This window comes from Artibeus jamaicensis, unplaced genomic scaffold, assembly GCF_021234435.1.
Source record: "Artibeus jamaicensis isolate MK-2021 breed Jamaican fruit bat unplaced genomic scaffold, CSHL_Jam_final contig_1526, whole genome shotgun sequence".
Taxonomy (NCBI): Eukaryota; Metazoa; Chordata; class Mammalia; order Chiroptera; family Phyllostomidae; genus Artibeus; species Artibeus jamaicensis.
Window position 1 is genome coordinate 1923560 of NW_026521297.1, and position 21174 is coordinate 1944733.

The 21174-nt window shown below is 55.2% G+C and overlaps 1 protein-coding gene across 6 annotated transcripts; it reads left to right on the forward strand.

The window, feature by feature from the left end:
- Nucleotides 1-67: 67 nt before the first annotated feature.
- Nucleotides 68-16570, forward strand: PPP1R13L (protein phosphatase 1 regulatory subunit 13 like). 6 transcript variants are annotated; one of them, XM_053668531.1, is made up of 13 exons: nucleotides 68-137; nucleotides 5704-5780; nucleotides 5870-6012; nucleotides 6355-6868; nucleotides 6967-7065; nucleotides 7146-7237; nucleotides 7528-8020; nucleotides 9599-10053; nucleotides 12820-12951; nucleotides 13056-13189; nucleotides 13301-13467; nucleotides 14958-15157; nucleotides 15983-16570. In XM_053668531.1, exons 2-13 carry the CDS (start codon nucleotides 5726-5728, stop codon nucleotides 16019-16021), a joined length of 2523 nt encoding a protein of 840 aa, XP_053524506.1. In that variant the 5' UTR covers nucleotides 68-137; nucleotides 5704-5725; the 3' UTR covers nucleotides 16022-16570. The 6 variants fall into 6 exon arrangements, with proteins under 6 accessions (XP_053524506.1, XP_053524493.1, XP_037003910.2 ...); XM_053668518.1 differs by lacking the exon at nucleotides 68-137 and adding an exon at nucleotides 1112-1499; XM_037148015.2 differs by lacking the exon at nucleotides 68-137 and adding an exon at nucleotides 1525-1605.
- Nucleotides 16571-21174: the final 4604 nt, after the last annotated feature.

The window sequence follows — 21174 nt, forward strand, 5'->3', positions numbered from 1 at the left end:
TGGTCCCGGCGGGAATCTCCCTTAGCCTCGCAGACATTATTTACGCCAACGTCGCCTTAAAGGGGCAGTCACATTGATAGGACCTAACTCTTAAAGAGACAGGAAGGTCGATTGGTCCGAAATCCTTAAAGAGATAGGTAAGAGTCTTGGTTGGTATGGCTGTGCTTTCTGAATTACAGTCCTTTCTGGGGAGGCCCAAATGCCTCGGAAGTTAAGAACTTCAGTGGGAGGAGTGGGGAAATGGAGGAAAGAGGTCGTTTCTCCGGAAGGCTTGATTTATCACCCAGGGGCGGGGCTTCTGGATCTGGAGAAGCGGGAAACATAGGGGGCGGAGCCAGTTGGTCTCTGGGCAGAGCCTCCAGACTGTAACCAGTCTCGAGGGGGGCCGTGCAGGCTGAAGGGTAGGACTTGGGGGTCTAGCGAGAGGGGTAGATGTCCCAGAGGATTTAGTCACGTGCGGGGGACACATTCCCGAAGGCCTTGAAGAAGGGAGAGGGAGTGGATCAGAGCCCCTTCCTGGACCCGGGGCGCGTGTAAACAGCTACACGTGGGCCCAGATTTGGGGGACGCGTCCACGCCCCTTCCGACAGTTACTGCACCGCGTGGGGCGGCGGGCGGAGCCGGGAGACAGCGGCTAGACAGGGTGACCCAACCGCATTCCTAGCCGGTGTGTCAGCGCCGCTTCCCGCCCCCTCTGCCGAGATTTCGGATCCTACTCCTGAATTGGGGTACCCCTCTTCTCAAAGACGGCAGCTTCCCAGAGCGGAGGGAGGGTCATCCTGGGGTCGCGGGAGAGTTCCCGCGCGTGGGCGAAACACGGGGACTTCGCTCCTCCGGGCTCCCGGACTACAATTCCCAGAGGACGCGAGGAAGAGAGGTGCCACGCCTACGTCCGGACCTGCTAGGAATTGTAGCCCCAGCCTTGGGCGCCGCCGCTGGGAAATCCTGTAAAGACCAACCCACCCTTTTTACCGATTGGGAGACTGAGGCTCAGAGGCCCGAGGGGATACCGATTTAGCGAGGCTCTCTTTTCTTTCTAGGGGCGTGGCGTGTGCGTCTTTCCCAGCCTCTAACCTTCTACTCCTTTGGTGGTGTGCAAATCTTCATAAAAGAAGGAGGAAAGTGAGCCGGGAGGGATGGGCAGGGACTCGGGAGTTCGTCACCCGCAGCCGCAGAGAGGTAGAAGGCTGGACTCCATTTCCGTGGCCAGGTCGCCCTAGGCTTCTGGGCCTCGCCCTTCCTGTCTGTGAAATGGACTTCACTTGACTGCTAATAATGGGAATGGCTCAGTCTGCGCCCTGCTCCTCCGGGACTACAAGTCCCAAGGTGCTCGAGGCGACCCCGGCTCCCCCGCCCCTCTGGGACCCGCCTCCCTCAGCCCAAGTCACGTTGTCTAACCTGTTCCCGGAGCCTGCCCCGCCCCGTCCTCCGCTCCCCGCCGCCGGAGTCGGAGCCGGAGCCGGAGGAACCCCCCTGGTGCCAGGATCTGCCCCGGATCCGTGAGTTCCACCCCATGGGGTCCAGCGGCTCTGGGAGAGCAGACACCCGCGTCTCTGGAAGGACTGGGAGGGGACTCGGACGCGGGGTCCCAGCGCGGAATTAGGGGTGCGCACACGCCAGGGTGCGTGGAAGGAGAGAACTCGGATACTCGATGTACTGAGGGAGTTTTGGGAATAGAGGGCTGGGTCGCCATGGTCCTGGAGTGTGTTAGGGCTGGGACGCCCGAGCTCCCCGAACTGGGGGCTCTCGGAACTCTGAGTCCTTGAGTAGAATTGGGTAGAAGATGCCTGAGTCTTGGACAGAAATGGGAGGCTCAGATGGCTGGGGCTCTGGAACTGGGCGGCCATCCCTACTGCTCTCCTGTTCTCCACTGAGCCTGTAGGTCTCCGAGAAGACTTAGGGGTGGGGTAGGGATAGTGCAACCTGGGTCGCTGAAATGGAGCAAGACGAATACCACCGTCCGCAGACTGTGTCCCTGCCCCCCTCCAGCCCTTTCCGGCTCTGGGCTGGGGGCTAGCAGGGGTGGGGGGAGGACAGGGGCAGCTCTACAACCCCTTCTGTGCCGCTGGGTGATTCCCAACATGTCATTAACCCAGGCGTCAGACCTGCCTAACCAGAGAAGGGACCTCCGCCCCAGAGCGCCCCCTGGCACGGGCGTGGTGCCGCCGATTGCCCCATGGAGGTGGGAGACAGCTGGGGTTTGCAGAGGCCAGGCGTTCCAGATAGAACTGTGGGGCAGAATTCCAGAAGGTGGGGTTGGATTCTGGGAGGCTTGTATGGCCGGCCAGTACACAGTCGTTAACCAGAGAGGATGGAAGTAAATCGAGGCTTAGAGGTCAGAGTTGAGAGGGGCTGAAGGTTTGGGTCCCTCTCCCTCCGCAGCTCTCTGGGGTGCGCAATTCCATCCATTCCCACCAGATTTTCTGACTAACCTTCTCCCTCATAGGGGTTCCTCGCCCTGACCCCGAAATGAGAAATGTCACCTCCACCCCTATCTCTCTGACCTGAGGTAGCGTGGGAGATAAGGGAGGGGTAGAGGCTAATTCTGGAGGCGTGTGTCTGTCCTTGAAGCAGGGAGAGGGTGGGGCCGGCACCTCCCTCTGTCTTCCCCTTCTCTCCACCCCCAAGTGTCGCGTGAAGGGATTGAACAAGGGGTGGGGGGGGGGGAGACCCGGAGCTCTGAAGAGAGCAGAGAGAACTTCCTAAAAGCCTTGGGCTTGACGGGCATTTGGTGATAGCCTTTGAGGACATTAACAATAATAACCACCGCTGCCAAGACAGAGCTCACGCACGCCAGGCCCGGGGCGGCTGGGTGGACCGGATGGTTCCCATTGTCCTGGGCCACTGTTCAGAGCTGTCATTTCCAGTGAGGTTTGCTGACCGCCCCCCCCCCCCACCTCAGGGAATGACTTCTCCCTACTCCGGTGGGGAAACTGAGGCTGGAGAGCAGACACAGCCCACACCCTGGGCTTTTGCCACCTTCTCTCTGGAACCTTCCAGGGTTCCTCGTGTCCCTGTACTTAAATTGTTGTGGATGACCCCTGGCCAGGACTCAGGAATGTACGTGGGGCGCTTAAGGGCTCAGGAAGTCAAGACTCCAGAGATAAAAAAAAAAAAAAAAAAAAAAACAGGGCTTTTAGAATCTCAAAAAGAGTTGAAAGAGCCCTTTTTGGGAGAAAAATAGTGCTTTGGGCATTGAGCCCTCACTCTAAATGACCAGCACAGGAAGACCGTAATGAAGAGTCCTGCGTGTGTGAACTTCATTTGGCACCCTGCACCCTTCTAAAATAAACACTGTACCTAAATGATGTTACTCAAATCTCACACCCTTTGAGGTGAAGGTTTAAACCCCCATTATACATACGAGGAAACTGAGGCACAGAGGGTTATAGAGGGGACATCCTAGCGCATTCCACAGCTGGCTCCAGAGGGGGAAACCGAGTCCCAGAGAGGGTGGGGATACTGCCAGCCTCATTCGGAGCGCACAGAGCTGTAGGATTACAGTCTGGGTATTCCCAGGCCAGCCTGGCACTCTGACCTGGTTTCTATCGAGGATGATTCCCCCAGGAAGCGCCGACTCCCTCCCTCCTGTCTGGATTCTTAACCCAAAGAACCTGCCTAGGGTGCAGAGAAGGCCTGGAAAGGAGAACTCGGGGCGGATGGGAGGGGAGAAGCGGAAGCGAGGGGGGTTGGTTGGAGAGGACCTGGGGGTGGAGGGCAAGGGCCTGGGAGCAGAGGCACCGCCCGCCCCGCCCGACCCCTGCTCCCCTGCCTCGGGAGGTTTCGCACCTGCCCGGACCCGCCGCGCATTCCCGGGGTCTGAGCTCAGGAGCTGTCCTCCCGCTGGGCTGGGGGTCGGGCCGTCACCCGGAGCGCCCCCTGGCGGCCGCGGCTACGCCTCGGTCCGCACCAGCCTCGGGTCTGGCCCCACACCCAGCCTAGGCATTTCCTCCGAGCCAGAGGACGTCAGCGTGGGACCTGCGAGTCTTAGAAATCTGGAAAACATGACATCCCCCAAAGAACCGCTCGCTGCCTTCAGTGCTGGCACCGGGGGCTGCATAGAATCGATCCTATATTTTACCAAACACCTACAGAATGTTTCCTGTGTCTCTCTGAGATTCTAAAAGACCCGAGTTTTGACTTCCGTAGTCTCTGCCCCCTGAGGCTTTAATTCCTCTTGGCACCTTCTGGCCGGTGTGGTCCTCACCACGGTTCTCGGGGGTAGACCGCTGTTCCTCTTCATCTTATAGATCAGGAGACCCAGGCAGCCTTGTCAGGGTGGGGCAGTGGGGCCACCAGCTCAGGGCCCTGGAAGCCTGGCTCCTTCCTTCTGCTCTTGGCCACTGCGCCACACCCCGCCGCCACTCAGACTTTTCGGACAGCAAGGTCCTCGGATAGAGTGAACGTAGTGCAGGGGGATGGGCAACCCAGGCTAGCCCAATTGGAGACTTCTAGAATGTTCCAAAGACAGAATCTGGGACACAGAACTTTCCAACAGTAGACTCTCAAGCTGAAGGTTTGGGGCTCTGGGACAATCTCAAGCTCCTTACAGTGTTAGAATCTAGGCCGCTGAGAGATTGAAGAGGCCTCTCAGGGCGGCTGATTTCCCTCCTCCCTTCACTGTTGGGGAAACTGAGGCCCGGGGAGGAAAAGGGATGTGTTGCCCAAGTTATATACACTCCCAACACACCCAAACAAGCCACCAGCTCCAACAGGTTCTGTTCTGAGGCTTCTCAGACAGAAGCCGGGATCCGCATGTCCCGGCCTGCCCCGCTGCCCACACCTGAACCGCCAAAGCCACGCTGTACCTGAGGCCCGGGGAGGTGGCAGAGCCGGTGGGCGTGGCAGCTACTGTGGGGATGGGGATAGTGCTGGCCTGACCGGTTCCTGCTGGCCTGTGGGCTGGTGACCACAGCAGCCCAGCCTCCCCCGGCCACTTCCCTGTTCTTCCTGTGAACACTGGGTCCCTGTGAATTAGTCCCTCTGGGTGGGGACTTGGGACCGGGAACAAGCGGCTGAGTCATCCCTGCCCTCTGGGACCCTTCCATGCCGGTGGAGACGACCCAAAATAAGGTAGATCCAGGTGTGAATCCTAGTACCCTCAGTCTCTTGCAAGGTGACCTTGGACAGACATCTCTAGGCCCCGCCTTCTTGCCTGCTTATGTTGCTCTGACCATCGAACCAGGTATTGGGTGCAAAGCAGTTGGCACAATTCTAGGAGGCGGTGGCTCATCAACAAGCGACTGTTTTATTTTACTGGATCAAGCCGCTAGCCCAGATCCTGGCGCTCAGTAGGCAGCCCAGTGATTATTTATTGAAATATCCTCAGCACCTGGCTCGGTGTCTCCTGACCCATAGTAGGCATTCAGTAATCAACAGATATTCTCATTGCATCCTCTGTTCACTCTAATGCCTGGCACACAGTAGGCGGTCAGTGGCTTAACTTTTGAAGGAGGGATTCAAGTCTTATTAGGGCTGCAATGCATGGACGCGGAGCCATGTAAAGAGCGAATTGACCCGGGTCTTCCAGGAGGGTTTTGAAGGAGTTGGCATTTCCCAGCCAGGGAAGTGGAGGGGCACAGCACTTCCAAGGGAAGGAACTGGCAGGGTAAAGGCGCTGTCCTGCTCCTCTCTGCCCGCCTCGGGCGCCCGGAGGGGCGGTGTCTAAGGCTTTTCTCCCTCCCTCGCCTCCCACCAACGCAGGCGCCCCCCTCCGGCAGGCACCATGGACAGCGAGGCATTCCAGAGCGCAGGGGACATCCTGGACCTGAACTTCCAGTGTGAGCTTGGGAGGGTGGGGGGCGGCCAGGGGCAGAGTTGGGCCCTGACCTGGAGGTCTCGGTCCTTACCGCCACTCCCGCCTACCCAGCTCTGGCCATGAAGCACATGGACTTGAAGCAGATGGAGCTGGACACGGCAGCGGCCAAGGTCGACGAACTGACCAAACAGCTGGAGTCGCTGTGGTCAGACTCTCCGACGCCACCTGGCTCTCAGGCTGGAGCCCCCCTTAGGGTGAGCCTGCTCGCCTGGTCCCCATCCTGGCAGCCCCGGCCCCCCGCCCCCAAGTCAGCTTCTTTCTGCCTGGAGTTCAGGCAAGGCTGGTGGGTAGCGTTGTGTGGGTTGTGGGCGACTTCAGGACACTTTAAAAAGGGGACCAGGAGAAGTGGACACCCAAGAGGACCCATGAAGGAAAATGGCCTTTTTCTAAGCGGCTCCAAAGCGCGGTCTGGGTGGGCTAGCCTCCATCCTGATTCTCCCTCCCCGGTACGACCTGCCTGGGTTGATTTTCGATGACCAGTTTTGACCTCCTCCCAACCCTCTACTAATGTCTCCATCGACCCCTCAATGTCCCAGCCTCAGATGCTCCGGTATAGCTCCAGCCCGGTCTCCGAGCCTTTCAGCAGCCGCGGGTCCTCCTGGAGGGCGCCCAGCGACGGCACAGACGCGCCGTTCGGACGCTCTGAGAGCGCCCCGACTCTGCTCCCCTACAGCTCGCTGTCCGCCAAGGGCCGGCCGTCGTCACCGCGCACCCCGCTGTACCTGCAGCCGGACGCCTACAGCAGCCTGGATCACGCGCCTTCGTCCCGGCCCCGCGCCTTCGATGGCGCAGGCGGCTCCCTTGGCCGTGCGCCTTCCCCACGGCCCGGCTCGGGCCCGCTCCGCCAGCAGGGTCCCCCCACGCCCTTCGACTTCCTGGGCCGCGCCAGCTCCCCCCGTGGCAGCCCCCTGGCCGAGGGACCCCAGGTCTTCTTCCCGGAGCGCGGGCCCTCGCCGCGCCCCGCGGCCGCCTACGACGCGCCAGCGGCCTTTGGGAGCCCCCTGCTGGGCATGGGCAGCAGCGCCCTCGCCCCGCCTCTGCGCGCCCAGGGTAAATCCCAGTGTCGAACTTGGAGCTCCTGGGTGGGGGCGGGGTGAGGGACCCGGGGCTAGACCCCTCTCTCATCCTCACTCGCCACCTCTCCCCAGATGATCTGATGCTGCGACGGCGGCCTCCCAAAGCCTGGAACGAGTCGGATCTGGACGTGGCCTACGAGAAGAAGTCTTCACGGACAGCTAGCTATGAACGTCAGTGATGGGAGAGTGGGGCGGGGGGGGGGGGGTGCCGGAGAGGCCACACCCAGACCCTAATGATCCCCCCATCACAGGCCTGGACGTCTTCACGAGGCCCTCCTCGCCGAGCCTGCAGCTGCTACCTTGGAGAGAGAGCAGTCTGGATGGGCTGGGAGCCACCGGCAAGGTGAGCAGCAGAAGGAGAAGCTCGTGGAGGGGGCTGGTGGGCAAGGGCGGGGGGCAGGGGCAGGGCTGGCCTCCCCCCCCAGGCTGTGCCCCCCCATTTTCTCTGCCCTTCCTCAAGCTCTTCTTTATCCTGAATTTCCAACCCTTCCCTTTCCTCCTTCCCTTACTCTCTCCAGCTTCCCTCACCTCCTTCTCTCTGTTCTCATCTTCTGCCCTCCCTTCCCTTAGCATTTCCTTATCTTCTTCCCACCTGAGCCCCTTCTTCCTTCCCCCCTCCCTCTTTTTCCCCAGGACAACCTCACCAGCGCCACCTTGCCCCGCAATTACAAGGTCTCCCCTCTGGCCAGTGACAGGCGTTCTGATGTGGGCAGCTATCGCCGATCGCTGGGCTCTGTGGGGCCATCAGGCACTTTGCCCCGGAGCTGGCAGCCTGTCAGCCGCATTCCCATGCCCCCTTCCAACCCCCAGCCCCGCGGTGCCCCCCGCCAGCGCCCCATTCCGCTCAGCATGATATTTAAGCTGCAAAACGCCTTTTGGGAGCATGGGGCCAGCAGAACCATGTTCCCTGGTTCCTCCCTCTCCAGAGCTCCTCCACCTAAGCTGCCTCCCCAGCCCCAGGCACCGCCCCAGCCCCAGCCCCAGCAACAGCCCCAGCTGCCCCCACAGCCCCAGTCACAACCCCAGCCTCAGCCTCAGCCCCAGCCTCAGCCCCAGCCCCAGCCTCAGCCTCAGCCTCAGCCCCCTACCCCAGTGCCCCAGATTCCCCAACAAACCTGGAGTGAAGGTGAGTCTGCAGTTGGGGTTCCAGAGGGCTTGGTGAAGGGAGGGCAAATGACTGGGGATCCGACCAGCAGGGGGCGCCATCACAGCCGAGCACCTGTTTTCAGACCCGGTTCCTGCAGAGAGCTAGGCCGCACAAGCTTGGGAGTTTGCAGGGGAGCTAGATACAGACAGCGCAGTGGTTAAGCATGGACTGGAGTCAGACTGCTTGGCGCCGTGCTGTGTGACCTGGGCAAGTCACTTAACCTCTCTGGACCTCAATTTCCTTGAGTGTAAAAGATGATGATAGAACCTATCTTATTGGGGATATGGTGTTCGATTTTTAATCCATATAAAGTCCTTAAAATAAGGCCCAATGTATAGTCAGCTTATCACGATCATATTCTTTATAATAATGATTAATATTTTCTGGCGAGAGACCAGTGCAGGGCTTGGAGGTAAGCAGCCTGGGTTTTTTTGTTTGTTTGTTTTTTTAATATTTTATTTATTTATTTTTTTAGAGAGAGGAAAGGGAAGGAGAAAGTGGGAGAGAAACATCAGTGTGCGGTTGCCTCTCATGTGTCCCCTACTGGGGACCTGGTCTGCAACCCAGGCATGTGCCCTGACTGGGAATCAAACTGGTGACCCTTTGCTTCACAAGCCCATGCTCATTCCACTGAGCTACACCAGCCACGGCAGCAGCCTGGGTTTTGAGCCCCTCTCCACCGCTGACTTGCTGTGAGACTCCGGATAAACTAGTTAACCTATCTGAGCTTCAGTTTTCTCAACTGTGAAGAGAGGTTGAGCCCTGGCTGTTGTGGCTCAGGGGACTGAGTGCCAGCCTGCGAACCAAAGAGTCACCAGTTTGATTCCCAGTCAGGGCACATGCCTGGGTTGCAGGCCACGTCCCCAGTAGGGGGCGCACAAGAGGCAACCGCACATTGATGTTGCTTGTCTCCCTTCTCTCTCAAAAAAAATAAATACATAAAATCTTTTAGAGAGAGGCTGACAATATTTACTGCACAGACTATGATGGGCATTCGATGTACAATAACATGTAGAAAGTGATCGTTACTGTGCCTGCCTGCTTTAACAGCCGTGAAGGAGAGGAATCAGACAGACAGAACGGGCTACCACAACCAGGACCTTAGTTCCAGTGAGAGTTTTCTCTGCCTGCTGTGTCAGGAGGGAGGATTCTTAGAACCTTAGATCCTCAGTTGACCTCGATGGAAGGAGTGCAGAGTCAGAGGGAGTGACCAAGTCCACGCTGTGTGTCACTGGGCAGCTGGTGTGCTCTGAGACCTGGCTTCCTTTGCCGTTACGAGACCATAGCCACATCTACCTTATAGCACAGTGAGGTGAGGCTTCAATAAGACAGGCATGTAAAGCACCAGCCGCAGGCTAAGTGCTTGATAAATGGGACGAGTCATCATTGTATATTAGTCACATCCCAGGGAAAGTGTAGCCCAGAGAGAGCAAGGAACTGCCCTGAGGTCACACAGCAAATCAGATGCTGCTTGAAGGTTGTGGAAGTAGTGGGGAAGGAGCTTTGAGGGGGGTCTCCTGAGAGCCCTTCCTCTGATCTGGCTCTTGTTCCCTCCAGGCACCCCCAAAGCCCCTGCCGAGCTGGACCCTGAACCGGAGCTGGAGGGGCTGCTGGCGCCAGTGCTGGAGGCCGGCGATGTGGATGAAGGCACTGTGGCTCGGCCCCTCAGCCCCACGCGGCTGCAGCCAGCGCTGCCACCCGAGGCACAGTCGGTGCCCGAGCTGGAGGAGGTGGCCCGGGTGCTGGCGGAGATTCCGCGGCCCCTCAAACGCAGGGGATCCATGGAGCAGAGCCCTGCTGTAGCCCTGCCCCCCACCCACAAGAAGCAGTACCAGCAGATCATCAGCCGCCTCTTCCATCGGCACGGCGGGCCGGCGGGGCCTGAGCCTGAGCTGTCTTCCATCTCTGAGGGATCTGAGGCCAGGGCAGGGCCCCCTGCCCCTGCCCCACCAGCTCCAGTACCGCCCCCGCCCCCGCCCCAGAGCAGCCCCCCAGAGCTGCTGCAAAGCATGGTGAGTAATACAGCAGGAAAGTGGGGAATATTAGCACAGGGGAAGTGCCCCTTCCCTTTTAGGATAGAACCTGGAAATTGCACGCACCACATCTGACGCACCCCATTGGCTAGGAACTCCGTCGCTGGGGAGGCTGGGAAATGTAGTCTTTAATCTACTTTGCCCGTGTTCAGAAGAAAGGTAGAACACATATGGAGGGCATCTGAAGGTCTTGGCCACCCAGAGCCTTCCCTGCGGCTCCCTGCTCCTCTCCAATGTCCCCCTAGTCATCCTTTCAGGAATCGTGGAGTCCTTTATTTTTATTGATTTGAAAGAGAGAGAGATCAATTGGTTGTTCCACTTATTTACACATTCCATGGTTGATTTTTTTTTTTTAAGATTTATTTATTTATCTTTAGAGGGGAAGGAGAGAGAGAGAGAAACATCAATGTATAGCTGCCTTTCGTGCATCCCCTGCTGGGAACTTGCCTGAAGGGAACCAACCTGCAACCCAGGCATGTGCCCTGACTGGGAATTGAACCTCGATCCTCTGGTTCGCAGGCCTGTGCTCAATCCACTGAGCTACACCAGCCAGAGTTCCTTGGTTGATTCTTGTATGTGCCCTGACCAGGGATTGAACCCGCAACCCTGGTGTATCAGGACAATGCTCTTAACTAACTGAGCTACCTGGCTAGGAACTGTGGAGTCTTACACCCTGGAAATAAGTGTGTCTTGGCAGGCAGAGGGTTCATCCTGGGGCCTGAAAAGCCTGTTGAAATCAAGGCAGTCACCATTTCACTCCCTGGTCGCCACTCAGGCTCTTGTGTCTGCCTTCTTTGGAGATGTCCTCTCTCCATTGATACCTGCACAAGCCCACACCATGGCTAGAAATGGCCCAGCCAGCTCTGACGTAAAATGACCTCTTAGCTCAAGCCCACGGGGTCCTCTGAGTCTACCTGGAGCGTCTTCTGTTCCAATTTCTGAGAGCAAGTCTCTGGCTGCCAAGGCTGTGGGTGCTGTGGGTGCTGCGGTTAAGTATCCAGCTAAGTTGCCTGGGTTCAGATCCCAGCTCCACAGTGCTAACCGGCTGTGCAGCCTTGGGCAAGACACTCAGCCTCTCTAAACTCCGATTTTCTCATCTGTAAAATGGGGATGAGAATAACCATAGGGCTGCTGTGATATTAGCATACTGTGTAGAATCGTGCCCGGCACTTAACTGTTAACCGCTATTAATGTTGTTAACATTTGTCCAGGGTTGGAGCTCCTGCTGGATCTCTGTCCAGTCCCTGCATCCTGGCTGGGGGCGGGGGGGGGGTGTGGTCACGTGGAGCAGCACTGATCGCTCAGTGCGGGGAGACAGAGGGAGGGGAACATTTCCCACAGAAGAACTGGGGGCACCCCGAAACACCTACTCCTGAGGGTGGAACCAAAACCGTTTCAGCTTAGGATCTTGAAATGAAGAAGGGAAGGATGACTTTGTCTTGAAATGGCCCAGTTGCCTCAAGGTAGACTCACAAACTCCTGGCCACGGAGAAACTTGCAAACACACAAAATTGGAGGATTCAGCCCTGGCCTCCCGATCCCGGAACAGCGGCACTACGGAAGCCGAGAGCACAGGAAGTTCAAAGGCTGAGGTCTCAGAATTCAAAAGTAACATAGAACCTGGTTATTCCTAGTGCTTAAAGTCACCAAAACGGAAAATGAAAGACTCATCATTGGAGTTGCAAAGTCACAAATTAGTCCAATAATATGTTGTTACACAGATTTATATTTTATTTTAAATATTTTATTTATTTATCTTTAGAGGGGAAGGGAAGGAGAGAGGGAGAGAAGTATCAATGTATGATTGCCTCTCATGCGTCCTCTGTTGGGAACTGGCCTGCAACCCAGGCAAGAGCCCTGACTGGGAATAGAACTGCGATGCTTTTGGTTCGTAGTCCTGTGCTCAATCCACTGAGCTATACGCCAGCCAGGGCAGATTTATATTTTAAATGGTTACTTCCACTAGCAAGGAGTAACCCAACACCATAGAAACTTGGAAGAAATAGATAAGACTGGAATGAAGAGGTCAAAATGACAGCACTCAGAGAGGGAATTGTGACTCAACATTTTGAGTATTTCCCTGCACGCCTTTGGAAGGAAATGCTAACTATATAACGGTCAAGTTCTCAATCAGGGAATCAGAGAATGGCATGCCCCAGGGGCCTCAGCGGTATGAAATGGCACCACGTAGCATTTCTGGACTCACAGCAGTTTGGGGACTTGAAATAACTGAGGGACAGAGTTTTGGAATTGGTGGCTTTTGGGAATGCCAAATTCCAGAACCTGGAACTTAACTGACATCAAAGACCAGAATCCCAAATGCTTCCTGCTCAGAATAAATGAACCTGGTGAAAACCAACGGCAAGAAAGCACAAGGAATATGTGGTAAATACACCATTCCAAACACCTGGAATTAGCTTTTGGCGATGTTTTGCCACGTGTGTTTCATAGCATTTATTTATTTATTTTTTAAAAATGAGACTGTGGATCGAATACCTGGCTTCCACAATCACACAGTCGATCAACTCTCAGCTTCCTCCCAGTTCTCAGAGCCCAAGATTTCCCACTCACCGGATTCCCTGACTTGTAGGGGACCAGGGAACGCAGAACTGAGTGAGCCACCTTCCTCCCCACAGCCTGCTGAGGCGGCTGCCGCCTGGTCCCTGAACCTCTGTTTCCCGCTTTGAGCAAAGGGTATATTAACCGTCCCCCCAAGCCACTGAGGTCCCCCACCCTGCCCCCCAGGAGATGCGCTCGGTGCTGCGGAAAGCCGGATCCCCTCGCAAGGGCCGCCGCGCTCGTCTCAATCCGCTGGTGCTTCTGCTGGACGCGGCGCTGACCGGGGAGCTGGACGTGGTGCAGCAGGCGGTGAAGGAGGTGAGCGCTGCGGGAGAGCCGGGTTGGGCGGCAGGGGGCGCGGGCGCAAACGCCAACGGGAGGGCGGCTGGGTGCTGAGCCCGTCGGTCTCCTGGCCCGCCCAGATGAACGACCCAAGCCAGCCCAACGAGGAGGGCATCACGGCCCTGCACAACGCCATCTGCGGCGCCAACTACCCCATCGTGGACTTCCTCATCGCGGCTGGAGCCAACGTCAACTCCCCCGACAGCCACGGCTGGTGAGCCAGGACCTCCGCGCGCCGGGGGCGGGCTTAGGGTGGGGACGGCGCTGCGGGCCTAGACCTCCGTGGGTAGCCACGCTGCCGCTCACGCCTGCCTCTCACGCCTAGGACACCTTTGCACTGCGCGGCGTCGTGCAATGACACGGCCATCTGCACAGCCCTGGTGCAGCACGGCGCAGCCATCTTCGCCACCACGCTCAGTGACGGCGCTACTGCCATCGAGAAGTGTGACCCCTACCGCGAGGGTTACACCGACTGCGCCACTTACCTGGCAGGTGCGAGGCAGCGGGGCTGGTGGACTGGGCCCCCTCTGGGGGAGGGGGTCGTGGGGTCCTGGGCGCCCATCTGGCAGGTGTTGGGAGTAGGAAAGGCGGTAGACTGCCACTCACATTCACCAGAGAGAGGACTTGGGGGCTGTTCCAACTAGGTGGCACAGGTAGCTTAAGAAGGAGTGGCGGCATGCACCACCTGTGCAAAGTAGGGGTGGAGGACGGAATGTTCTACCTTGGAAGATGAGGGGGCCGTGGGGGCAGTGCCACGCAAGCTGGACCCCTGCAGGGAGAAGAGTGGTTGTGGAGATTGTGCAGTTCATCTGCCTTCTCACCTGGGGGTTGGGGAGTTGGACGTCCCACCTACACCACCTGCCTTCCATAGATGGGGCTGGGCAGGTGGGCTCTGCCACCTGGGGGAGATACAGCAGCACACGGCTGGCAGGTGAGCAGGCCATGGCTTCTGTGGAAGGGCTTGGGGGCTCTTCCACTGGTAGGGACACAGGAGCTGTACCCTATACCTCCGGCGGGGGGGTCACATCTCCTAACCAGGTCATGGGAGGAAGTAGGCCGGCTGTACCTGGGGGGTGTGCCCAGGTTCTGCAAGGCACACCTGGAGGGGCATAGCATTTGAGACAGGAGCCTAGAGGGGCTACGTGAAAGAACAGCGGTTGGCTGTGGTGTCTGTCGCAGAAGGGGGTGAGAGCGTGGGGTTGTATCATCTTCCTCATAGACGATCGGGGCAGGCTAGGATTGACCTCCTGTGGGGAAATAGACTGTTCACTGAAGAGAGGAAGGGCTGTGACCTTTGGGAGGGGGGTTGGGCCATTACACCTTCATCACAGGTAGCCTACCATCCTACCTGTCACCTACACGGAGAGTTCCGTGAGGGTGAAGATTGGACAGCACAGATGGTGCGGGCGGGGTGGGGGACCCGAAATTGGAATGCAGGGCATTGAACCACTGAAGAGGAAGAGCATGGTGGACTGTGCAGGAAGGGTGTGGGTGGGCTGTACCATCTGGAGAAGTTATTGCGGCCTTCTTGGGGACTTCATCACTTGGAGAGGGGGAGCAGGGTGGACTGCACCTCTGGAAAGGGGGCGATGGCACCTCCTCCTAGGGGGAGCTGGAGGAGGGCTGTACCATCTGAATAAGAGGTTGTCCTCTGTGGAGACTGTACCACCAAAGTGAGGGCGGTACAGACAACCCAGACAATTGTGTCTCTGGAAGTGACACGGGGGCCTCATGTACAAGAGGGAATGGGACCACTGACCCTGCCTCGGGGGTTGGCCCTGCGTGATGGACCCCAGTGTTCTCGAATTTGGACACTGCCAGTCCCGGCAGCGGACTCCAGCTCAGGCGCCCATATGCAGACAGGGGTATTCGACTGTTCCGGTGGTTCATCCCCCAGCGGGGCAGGTGACCGATCCCAGGGCTTGCCCCTGTCCCCAAGCGCGCCTCGCGTCCCTCACCATCCCTGCCGTTTCGGGTTCCAGACGTGGAGCAGAGCATGGGGCTGATGCACGGCGGGGTGGTGTACGCGCTCTGGGACTACAGCGCCGAGTTCGGGGACGAGCTGTCCTTCCGCGAGGGCGAGTCGGTCACCGTGCTGCGGCGGGACGGGCCAGAGGAGACGGACTGGTGGTGGGCCACGCTGTACGGCCAGGAGGGCTACGTGCCACGGAACTACTTCGGGGTGAGTCCCGGGGAACTATCGTGGGGCCGGCCCCCTGCTGGCCTCTGGAGGGAAAAGGGGCGGGAGGGTGGGCGGGGTCAGGAGAGTCCATATCCACGGGGGGGAGTTGAGGAAAAGCCCATTAAAATAATGGGGGAGTAAAGGGAGAGCCCCTTACTTGTGGCCCTTCACCAATACTGTCTTACTGGTTATTTGAATGGTTCATGCTCAAGTATTCTTATTATCCCCCCTAATTATATTAATGGGAGGTAAAGAATGTATTTAAGCCAAGGGGAATGGTGGGGGGGGATTAAAGGGCTGTGTACTATGGGCGAGGAAACTTTTATTCCACTGAATTAGGAAGGGTGAGAAAGAATCCATTAATAAAATTATAGTAGAATTGAGGGAGATTCTCCTAGGTTAGTGGAGGAGGTCAGGAAGATCCCACTGTATCTAGGAAAGAAGAGGATTCTTCTGGTTTGGGGACCAGTAGAGATGGGGCCCCACCGGACGGCCGGGCAGTAGGGAGAGGCAGGGTGGGAACCTTCCATCCCATCAACCAGGCTGCTCGTTGGAAGGCTCCATGCGGTGCCTGACGGTGCCAGGGGGCTCTGGGGACTCCAGAGCGGTGTGGGAGAAGCTGACACCGTTCCTTAGAAAGTTCATCTGCTTGCTCACCTGGGGGTTGGGGAGTTGGACGTCCCACCTACACCACCTACCTGGCACAGATGGGGCTTGGCAGATGGTGGGGATGATGCGGACTGTCTGGTGTTCGGGGTGGATGGGTGACCGCATTCGGTTTGGGGGTGGGGGCTCCTGGCGCCTGAAACTCTTGTCTTCCCTCAGCTCTTCCCCAGGGTGAAGGCGCAGAGGAGTAAGGTCTAGACGGAGAGAAGGATGTTTTCCGGGGAGCCAGGAGGAAGCAGCTTCACCTTTGCTCCAAACCTCCCACTCCATTACTGCTGCGCCTCCCTGCACCCCTAACCCTTCACGGGCGGGATTCTCGCCCCCAGCTCTCTGCTTCCCTGGAAGCCCAGGGGAGGAGGAGAACTTTAGCGTTAAGTGTAGAAATCTGCCTTATCTGTGGGACGTCGTTGTGAGGCTGGGAATTTTGGGGGGCAAGAGACCCCCCCTCCATTTGCCAACTCAGACCCCCCCTACTGGACAAACCGGATACCACCCAAAGTGCCCCCCCAACTCCTACTGCAGACACCTCCCCACACCCCTCAAAGCAAGCCAATCCATGGGCCACCTCCACTGGCTTTACCTGGGAGTCACCTCTGCCCCCATTTCTCCCGGCAGCCTTTGCGGGGACCAGTGAGGCACATGACCCCTGCTCCCGCTCTCCCAAACCACGTGCCTTAACACAGTGCCTGTTTGATAACAAAATGGGGAAGTTTTTCTTAATAAATAAAAGTAGTTTGCTGAATTCCATTCTGACTTGATAAATGATCGCCAGCTGTTCCTATTTTGGGCAAAGCAGCCTTCAAGTCACCCCTTTGTGTAAATCCAACCCTTCCTCTTTGATATTATAGTATGTCTGGTAATTCAGTCATCTGACATTAGGGACCATCACTTCCGTAATCTGTTGCGTCTGCTGGCTATGATGGTGGCGGATTTTTTCCTCCTGCGTGTTGACATTATGGCTTGTGAGGTCCTCTCCGACGGGCCCCCAGCTCCCGGGAATCCATGTGGCCTTGCTGAGACCACGGCCTGAAGGGTGATTTCCCTTTGCTTCTACCCCACTTCTTTCTTTTTAAAAAGATTTCATTTATTTTTAGAGAGAGGGAAAGGAAGGACAAAGAGAGGGAGAGAAACATCAATGTGTGGTTGTCTTTCATGCGCCCCCTACTGGGGACCTGGCCCAAATCCCAGGCATGTGTCCTGACTGGGAATCAAACCTGTGACCCTTTGGTTCACAGGCCAGCACTCAATCTACTGAACCACACCATCCAGGGGCCCACTTCTTTATTTCTTAAACTGCTCCTTAAAGATTTTTGACAAAGCATGAGCATCTATCTCTTTTGTACAGTTTCTGACGAATCATAACGCTACATCGCTGTCATTGTCATTGCTGTCCAATACAATCACCACCAACCCCATGTGACTATTTAAATGTATGTTAATTAGCCCTGGCCGGAGCGGCTCCGTTTCCTAGGCATCGTCCCACAAAGCGAAAGGTCACTGGTTCGATTACTGGTCAGAGCGCATCCCTAGGTTGTGGGCTCAGTCCCCTGTTGGGGTGTGTATGAGAGGCAACCAATCAATGTTTCTCTCTCACATTGACGTTTCTCTCTCTTTCTCACTCCCTACCCACCCTAAGAATAAATAAATAAATACATTTACATTAGTGAAAATTAACATTTTAAGGATTCAGTTCCACAGTCACATTAGCCACTAGTGACTCTAGGGAAGGAGCCCCGTCTGTGCCTTTTCCGGCTTCTGGAAGCCACCCGCGTTCCTGGGCTCAAGGCCCCTTCTCCCTTCAGAGCCAGTACTTGTATCTCTTCCCATCTCTTTCATGGTCACGTCTCCTTCTCCGACTCTCCTGCCTCCCTCATTCATTTGTGCGGATCCTTGTGATTACATTGGACCCTCCCGAATAATTCAGAATGATCTCCTCATCTCAAGACCCTTAATTTAACCGCATTTGCAAAGTCCTTTCTGCCATGCAAACGAGCAAAGAGACCACGAGACAAGGAGACCAGTCACTGCCCTCAAGTTCAAAGACTCCTGGGACCTCTGATGATATTAAGCAATTAGTAATACTGTTTTTGAGGTGTGCTAATGATATTGTGGTTATGGTGTTACAAAGAATCTTTAAGACAGGGGTGTCGAACTCATTTTCACCGGGGGCCACATCAGCCTCCAGGTTGCCTTCAAAGGGCTGAATGTAACTTTAGGACACTGTATAAACGTAACTGCTCCTTAACAGCTAAGCAAGAGCTGGGTGCTGCTGCCAAGGTGCGGGGCCGGATAAAACAGGGTGGAGGGCCAGGTGTTTGCTGCTTGTGCTTTAAGATACACTTTCTGAAATATTCATGGAATGACATGATGTCTGAAATTTGCCTCAAAATAATCGACTAGTGTGGGCCCTGGCCAGGTGACTCAGTTGGCTGGAGCATCTTCCGTACATCAAAAAGGTGGTGAGTTAAATTCCCTGTCCAGGCACTTACCCAGGTTGTGGGTTCGATCCCCAGTCGGGGCATGTGTGAGAGGCAGCAGGCAGATGTTTCTCTCACATCGATGTTTCTCTCTCTCTCTCAAATCAATAAAAACATATCCTAGGGTGGCGATTAAAAATAATCATAATAATTGACTGGTGGGGGGAAAAGTGTCTCGGGTGTAGAGGAAGGGGATCAGCCCTGACTTCCAAACAGATGAAGCGTAGTGTATGTAGTGGCTCATTACATTATTCTCTTGACTTTGGTGTCTGTTTGAAGTTGTCCTTAATAAACAGAAATGGGTAAATGGGCTTCTTTGTTTTTAGTGTAAATACATGGAATTTTTTTAAAGCCTAAGGACTGTGGTATGAGGTGATTATTTTACTAGCACAGACCTGCTTAGGGAAGAGGGTAAAACCACTGGATTCTGGGCAGTGGTTATCGCTGTACCCAGGGAGAGTGAAAGGGATCAGAAAAACCTGCTCAGGGGGACATTTGTATGTGTGTGTTTCACCGTTTTTAAGCATTGAGATGGGAACTGTGAACCGAGTGTTCTCTTTATTGTAAAATCTTCTGAAAAGGCCCTGGCTGGTGTGGCTCAGTGGATTGAACCCAGGCCTGCGAACCAAAGGATCGCGGTTCGATTCCCAGTCAGGGCACATGCCTGGGTTGCAGGCTAGTTCCCAGCAGGGGGCGCACGAGAGGCAACCACACATTGATGTTTCTCTTCCTCTCTCCTTCCCTTCCCCTCTAAAGATAAATAAATAAAATCTTTAAAAAAATTATTTAAAGAAAAAACCTAAAGTGATAAAAAGTATAATATAGTAAACACACAAGCTAGTACCATAGTCATTTATTATCATTATCGAGTATTATGTACTGTACTATACTTTTTAAGAAATATTCACCCAAGGATATATTCACTAGCTTTATCTTTTATTTATTTATTTAAAAAATTTTTTATTGATTATGCTGTTACAGTTGTTCTATTCCCCCTTTATTCCCCTCCACCCTACCCCTCATCCCCACCATTACCCCCCCTTTAGTTTATGACCATGTGTCTCAAGTCCTTTAGATTCTATATTTCCCATGCTATTCTTGCCCCCCATCTATTTTCTATCTACTGTCTATGCTACTTATTTTCTGTACCTTCTCCCCCCTTCTCCTCCTCCCACTCCCCTGTTGCTAACCCTCCTTGAGATCTTCATTTCTATGTTTCCACTCCTGATCTAGCTGTCCTTTTAGTTTGCTTTCGTTTTAGGTGTGGTGGTTAATAACTGTGAGCTTGTTGTCCTTTCACTGTTCATGTTTCTTTAACTTCTTTTTCTTAGATAAGTCCCTTTAACATTTCATATAATAAGGGCTTGGTGATGATGAACTCCTTGAATTTGATCTTATCTGAGAAGCACTTTATCTGTCCTTCCATTTTAAATGAAAGTTTTGCTGGATAGAGCAATCTTGGATGTAGGTCTTTAGATTTCATGACTTGGAATACCTCTTTCCAGCCCCTTCTTGCCTGGAAGGTCTCTTTTGAGAAATCCGCTGACAGTCTGATGGGGACTCCTTTGTAGGTGACTGTCCCCTTAGCTCTTGCTGCGTCTAGGATTCTCTCCTTCATTTTAATCTTGGCTAATGTAATGATGATGTGCCTTGGTGTGTTTCTTCTTGGGTCCAACTTCTTTGGGACTCTCTGAGCTTCCTGGATTTCCTGGAAGTCTATTTCCTTTGCCAGATTGGGAAAATTCTCCTTTATTATTTGTTCAAATAAGTTTTCCACTGGTGGCTGTGCCTTTCCCCCTTCTGGTACCCCTATAATTCGGATGTTGGAGCGTTTAAAGATGTCCTGGAGGTTCCTAAGACTCTCCTCATTTCTTTGAATTCTTGCTTCTTCACTCTTTTCTGTTTGGCCATTATTTGCTTTCTTCTGGTCCACTCCATTGATTTGAGTCCCAGTTTCCTTCTCATTGCTATTGGTGTCCTGTGCAATTCCATTCATTTCAATTAGTTTCACCTTCATATATTTGTCTAATTTGTCGGTATAATCAACCAGTTCTGTGAGGATCCTGATCACCAATGTTTTAAACTGTGCGTCTGTGAGTTTCGCTATTTCTTCATCGCTTAGATCCATTGGCTCTGGGGCTCTGAGGTCCTCCTGCGCCATTCTTGGTCTGTTCGGGCCCTTTAAGTGTGAGAAGCGGCACCTTGGATTCCCAGGTCGCTGGGTTGTGACGCTGTATGTGGGGGCTTGGCCAGAGCGGGGAAATGGCGACCCCCTCTGCTGTTTCTCACAGCTGGGTGCGGAGGAGCAGTGCCTTAGGTGGTTCACCTGGGCCGGGCCACTCAGAGTCGCTGGGGTATGTGGAGGTGGGGTCAGAGCAGGGAAATGGCGGCGCCCTCCACTGCCGCTTGCCGTGGGGACCTGCCGGCCCGGTCCAACCGCCCACTCCCTTGCCTGTCCACCCGCGCACAAATGCGCGACCTCAGTCAACACGCTGCCCCACTGTCTCCCCTGCGGTCGCTCGCTCGGTCGCTCACTAGGTCCAACCCTGCGCCTGGATTCCACGCGTCTGACCGAGTTTTCCTGTGCAACCCTGCTCCGCCAGCCGCTGGTTTCGCCCCTTACCGGTCAGGCTGAAGAATTTGTTGTTAACGGACTTCCGAAAAGTTCAATTTTCCGTGTTCTGGCTGTGTTTTCTGTTGCTAATATTTAGTTTTCTCTAATCTTGGTTGTGTGAGAAGGCACGGCACATCCACCTATGTCTCCATCTTGGCGGAAGTCTCGCTTTATCTTTTAAAAAAATATATTTTATTTATTTATTTTTAGAGAGATGGGAATGGAGGGAGAAAGAGAGGGAGAGAAACACCGATGTGAGA

Bases quoted from the DNA above. Each gene is read 5' to 3' on its own strand.
- PPP1R13L (XM_053668518.1), top strand. From the start codon at position 1,276: ATGGGAATGGCTCAGTCTGCGCCCTGCTCCTCCGGGACTACAAGTCCC. The intron at 7,238-7,527 runs GTGAGCAGCAGA...CTTTTTCCCCAG, and splicing joins GGCTGGGAGCCACCGGCAAG to GACAACCTCACCAGCGCCAC. The intron at 13,468-14,957 runs GTGCGAGGCAGC...TTCGGGTTCCAG, and splicing joins CTGCGCCACTTACCTGGCAG to ACGTGGAGCAGAGCATGGGG.